Source organism: Rosa chinensis, chromosome 5, assembly GCF_002994745.2.
Source record: "Rosa chinensis cultivar Old Blush chromosome 5, RchiOBHm-V2, whole genome shotgun sequence".
NCBI lineage: Eukaryota > Viridiplantae > Streptophyta > Magnoliopsida > Rosales > Rosaceae > Rosa > Rosa chinensis.
In genome coordinates, this window is record NC_037092.1 from 66,807,240 (window position 1) to 66,812,494 (window position 5,255).

At 34.6% G+C, this 5,255-nt stretch overlaps 1 protein-coding gene across 1 annotated transcript; it reads right to left on the reverse strand.

Moving 5' to 3' along the window:
* Nucleotides 1-635: 635 nt before the first annotated feature.
* Nucleotides 636-4,680, reverse strand: LOC112201658. The gene is made up of 5 exons (XM_040505936.1): nt 4,006-4,680; nt 3,685-3,852; nt 2,635-2,799; nt 878-917; nt 636-788 (listed from the first exon to the last, which is right to left on the reverse strand). Exons 2-5 carry the CDS (start codon nt 3,693-3,695, stop codon nt 636-638), a joined length of 369 nt encoding a protein of 122 aa, XP_040361870.1. The 5' UTR covers nt 3,696-3,852; nt 4,006-4,680.
* Nucleotides 4,681-5,255: the final 575 nt, after the last annotated feature.

Consider the following 5,255-nt stretch of genomic DNA (forward strand, 5'->3'; position numbering starts at 1 on the left):
TATAGAAATGTAAAGGATACAACCGAAACAAAAATGCTACTGCAATCGAGAAAAGAAAATATATTCAATGCACTACAAAAAAAAATTCAATTGGCCACTGCGCAAGGCCGTCGCCGAAAGCCAAATTGCCGTCGCCAATGACCAATGGCGACGGCAATGCCGCCGATGTCGTTGGTGGCGTCGCCATTGCTATTTGCAACGGCAATTTGGCCGTCGCATGAATTTTGGCGACGGTATTTACGCCGTCGCAAATAGCAATGGCGACGCCACCAACGACATCGGCGACATTGCCGTCGCCTAGCCGTGGCAAATTGGTCATTGGCGACGGCAACAGTGCCGTCGCAAAGTGCATATCATTGATTAAAAAAAAACCTGGCATGCAATTTTGCATACCAGATTTTTATTTTTGGAACAAAAGAAGCCTAGTAATAAATTTTATATAAAATGCACCAAAACATGAATACCAGATTCAAATACATATATAGCTGATAACCCTATTTGATCAATTGAACAACACTTGTCATCAACCAGAGAACAAAAGAAAATAGGGAATGCTTTCTAAGTACTTGGCAAAACACAGTACAACACCTTCTCTAATATTAGTTATGATTTCTGCACATTTCCAATGAGAGATATTATTGATCAGTTCTGAAGAGATTGACAACAACAATTCTCTCCAGTTCTTCCACAACATGGTCAAGTTCCTGCCAACGTGCTTTACCAATGGTTGTAGCTGTCAAGTCACTACCATCTCTACCCAGCGTGGTCACTGCACATGATCTCCACCCCTGCAATCAGAAAAATTAAGGGTGGCGTTAACAACTAGACCCTTTTTAGGAAGAAAATACATGTAAAATTTGGTCTGTTTCAGAAAGACCTTGATCAGATCCATGACCTCTAGGATAATAGAATCAGCCCTGCTCCACCTCATGGAAATAAACATCTTATTATTGATCCCATTAGTCATTCATAGTTACAATTGATGAATATAAAATCTAGAATTCAAAATCTAATTAAAGACTAAGTTGCTGAAGAAAGTAAGGTATTTTCACTCTGTTAAACATATGGATACATTATTATACCTGCACAGCTGCTACTGAAGCCAGCAATGCTTCACATTTATCAAGCATGGCTTTCTCCATTCACTCCCTCCATCTGCTGATATAAATATAAAGTTTCAAACTATTAGGTACATTCTTTTGTGAAACTTAAAGCTCACACAAATGAATTAGTCACTTGTAGATAGGTAAGCAGGGGTCATTACCCATAGAAGATGGAATAACAACTAACCTAATAAACACAAAGCAGAGTAACTACGACTCTGACTAGAAACCAAAACAAAAATAAAAACTTAACCTAAACTACTCCGATTTCAATGAAATTTCATAGACACTAAGTGAATACACTAAACTGGACACTGGTAAATTTTTTTGGATTTTGGAGATCATTTGCTTTGCTAAATAATTAAAAGAAAAGAAGACGGAAACCTGCGAAAACAGAAATTAAAGAAATAAACAAGAAAACGATTTTAGGGTTTTTGGTTTTGAGAAAACAATCAAAATAAACAAGCTAGAGACAACCTATCCACTCCAAAAACAATCAAACAACAAAGCTTCACAACTTGGTGAACTTAACATATACACACATTGAAATAGATATGTAAATATGTTATAACAGATTTAAACCATATACTACCGCTTTAGGATTGTTCATATTCTTGTCGTGATGATACATAATCCACTAAATAAACTGAAACTAAACTTCTGGCCATTTCACTTGGACCTTAACCTTCCTAAAGCAATACTATCCTCAGAAACTGACTAGCGACAAAACCTAACAAGAAATTACACAAAAGCAAACAAGAAATTGATTGCATTTAATTCATGCTCAATGCAAAGGAATACCAACACAAGCCAAGCCAAAGTGACATTACATAAAGTTTTAAAAATTTGTTTGCATTTAATTATGGATACTAAATTTGATAACTAGCTTACCTGCAGAGTAGGGGTTGGAAGAAAGCATATGTTGGTATTTGACATGTAAGGCCTCTTTTGTCATGTCCTAATCCCAAAATATGAGATCAAGAACTATGACTACAAGATAGCAAAAAGAAACCTGAAAGAAAGAAAAGAAAAGGAAGTCAAAGAAACTCATTTTGAAACTAACATTACTTTCTATGAAAGTTCAAGTACTTTTCTAATTACAAATATACAAGATCTAGCTGTTGACATGTTGCCAAATATATAAAATCTAATAACAAATATACGTTTCTAATTCAAGTAAGTTCAACTACACAAGCTGTTGACCTGTTGCCAAATGAGTATTTAGAAAGAAAGACAAGCTTATAACAACCTGGTGGCACAAAATCTGGCCTTTGAAAGCATGTGTATATGGATACATACAGATATTCACTTCCCAAATTGCTACCCAATTCCCCAAACTTCAGCCTCATACATGACACATCTAATCAAAATATCACAAATTATCACTACCAAAAACAAAACTGAAGCTTACCCAACCAAATTTTCTTATAGTTACACAATTTTGTTCCCATTCAAAATAAATCACCACATATTCATACAGATTCAACCATATAATTAAGCGTTGGAGAATTAAATTGGAAGAGGGACTTACCAAAGCAGCGGATGCAGGTCACTCTTGTTGTCGTTGTTGTCGGCCTGACACGATATGCTTCGAGTCTTGAATACAAGTGATATGAAATAGAGAATCTTATTCTGGGTTCTGGATTCTTTTCGCAACAATTTACAAAACTGTCTTTTGGCTCCACTCCTATACAATCTGCAGTCCCCAAACACAAAGTTACAGAAAATCCTTCTTCACCATACTTCCCGACAATACCAGCCTTCTTGGTTCTCTTTGTCTGTATAGCAAGTCAGGAATCAAGGCATCAGACCCACGATCATCTTAATGGTTTAGAAAAATAAAAGCAAAAATAATAGCAGCATCGAAAACCCTGTGTAACCCACATGAAGTTCCATTTCTTAAGGATTATAGCAACCCAATACTTGTTTTTGCACCTCACATACAAAGTAGTAAAGAGGAGAAATACTATAGAGCATATGCTGGTTACAATAATTACAAACAAGCAAAAGAGAGGTTTTGTCTTGACCTTTGATTAGTTTAAGGTCAGAGTGCAAACCAAACACATATCAACTCACTTGCTTATGAGATAATGCATTTATCTAGAAAGCCTATCTTGTTTTTGGCATGAATATATCTAAACCTAACATATTTGCAAGTAATACTTCTCATGAAACAATATCCGTACGTACAGAAAGAACAAAGTGTGTGTGTGTGTTATATATTGCTGACACGATAAAGTATGTTCTAACTATTTTAGATGTATAGATGGATCTTTAGCTTGCCAACTGAAGAAACAATTAGTGAACTAACCAAACAAAGGTGAGAAAGTTTAACCAAGTCTAAATGTCTACCATGACTTAAGGACAAGGACATAGCAACATCAAGCTCAACTTTAAAATAACAATCAATTTTAACATAATGGAACATTAAGTTAAGTTTTTCTTGCACCACACCATAAGTTAGAAATGCTTTAGATGCAGGCCAATGAGAAATATTGGATCAAAAATATGTTAAGTATAATAATATTGCAGATAAGAACATTAATCAAGACCAAAAGATTTTCAAATGTACACTGCCTACCCAAAGACCATATCTGATTTGGAACTACAAGGTATATCAGATTGGGACACATACAGCTACCAATCCTCCTGAATTAAGATATATTTGATATAGATAGCTTCAAGACATTGTGCATCGCAAGCAAGATCATCTGAAGTCAACATCTTGGCAAGTCCAAACAGTCATCACCTGCACCCAAATAGATCATTTGTTGTCAGCAAAACTATACGTCCGTTTGGGGAATATAGGAAATAAGAGGATAAATTACCAAATCGTATATTAGCGAACACTAAGAAAATGGAATATCAGTAAAAAACAACATCAGATCAAATTATGAATTACCTTGGCCAAGTACGCAAGAACAAATGTGTAATGAAACTTGACACTCTAGATGAAGAATATGATTCATATGCAAATAGTCGAGGTTCATAAGAATTTGGCCAATAGGGCTTCCGATAAGAAAACCAATTCCCATGAATTAGTCATGCATAAAAGTAACTACTGAGCAAGGAATGCATCAATAAGGGGAAAAAAAAAACTATAGAAGGAGAAAATAAAGAGAAAAACAAGATCTAAAATAAGTTGAAACATCTTCATGAAAGAGGGCAATATATTGGTCTTTTATATAACTTTTGCCTTGTATCATACCAAAGGCAGCATAAATGACCAAAATATGTAAATACTGCAAGTCAAAGCAGATGAATCCAATAATATAAAGGATACAGTTTCAACTTTCAACATATAAGCTAACTTTTTTTTTTTTTGAGAGGAAACATATAAGCTAACTTACATCTCTAGTCTAGCACAATAACCTGTGAGTATGCATACATGGAAACACTACAAACCAGAGAATCAATATAAACCAATTTTAGGTTATGAAAGCAATCATGCGCTAATACTGTTGTAACAGAAAATTAAAAACACAAAGTAAATCACAAGTTAGAATACCAAAAAAATATTGGATCACAATTTGAAGCAAAACAATTTTGGATCACAATTTGGTAAACACGAATTGGATGATGAATGCATATACTATTTATAAATGAGATTAGATTTGTCCATAAATTACTTGGATTCATTGCATAGGATAGCACCAAATCTACAGACATTACAAAGACTAAAACTTTGGATCAAGCTCACCAATTTAACAAAAGATTGTGTCGAGCTAAACTGCTCTCTAAAATGGCTTACTTATAGAGAAGTACTCTGAATCTTAAGAAAACACTACGAAGTACGAACAGATCAAATGAACCAAAAAAATGAAAAAAATTACCGCAAGATATGGACGAACACTCACGTTCAGATGTGAGTAGATCTCACCTTTTCCTTTGTGTTTCATCAAATTTCTTTCTAGATGAACGTCTGGGTTCGTAGATCTTCTAGCTAGTGAATCGACTGGATTTGATAGAAATCTAGTGAAGAAGTTCAATCTTAGCCAGAAAATTAAGTACATTGCTTTTGAAATGTAAGGCAGAATCCATAAGTTTTATTCTAATCCGGTTTTGAAATTGCAAGACAACAGCAAAAGCAATCTTAGTCATTAATCAAGGAGTACCTTCATATCAGAGAGAATCAAAACTTTCCATGCTTTC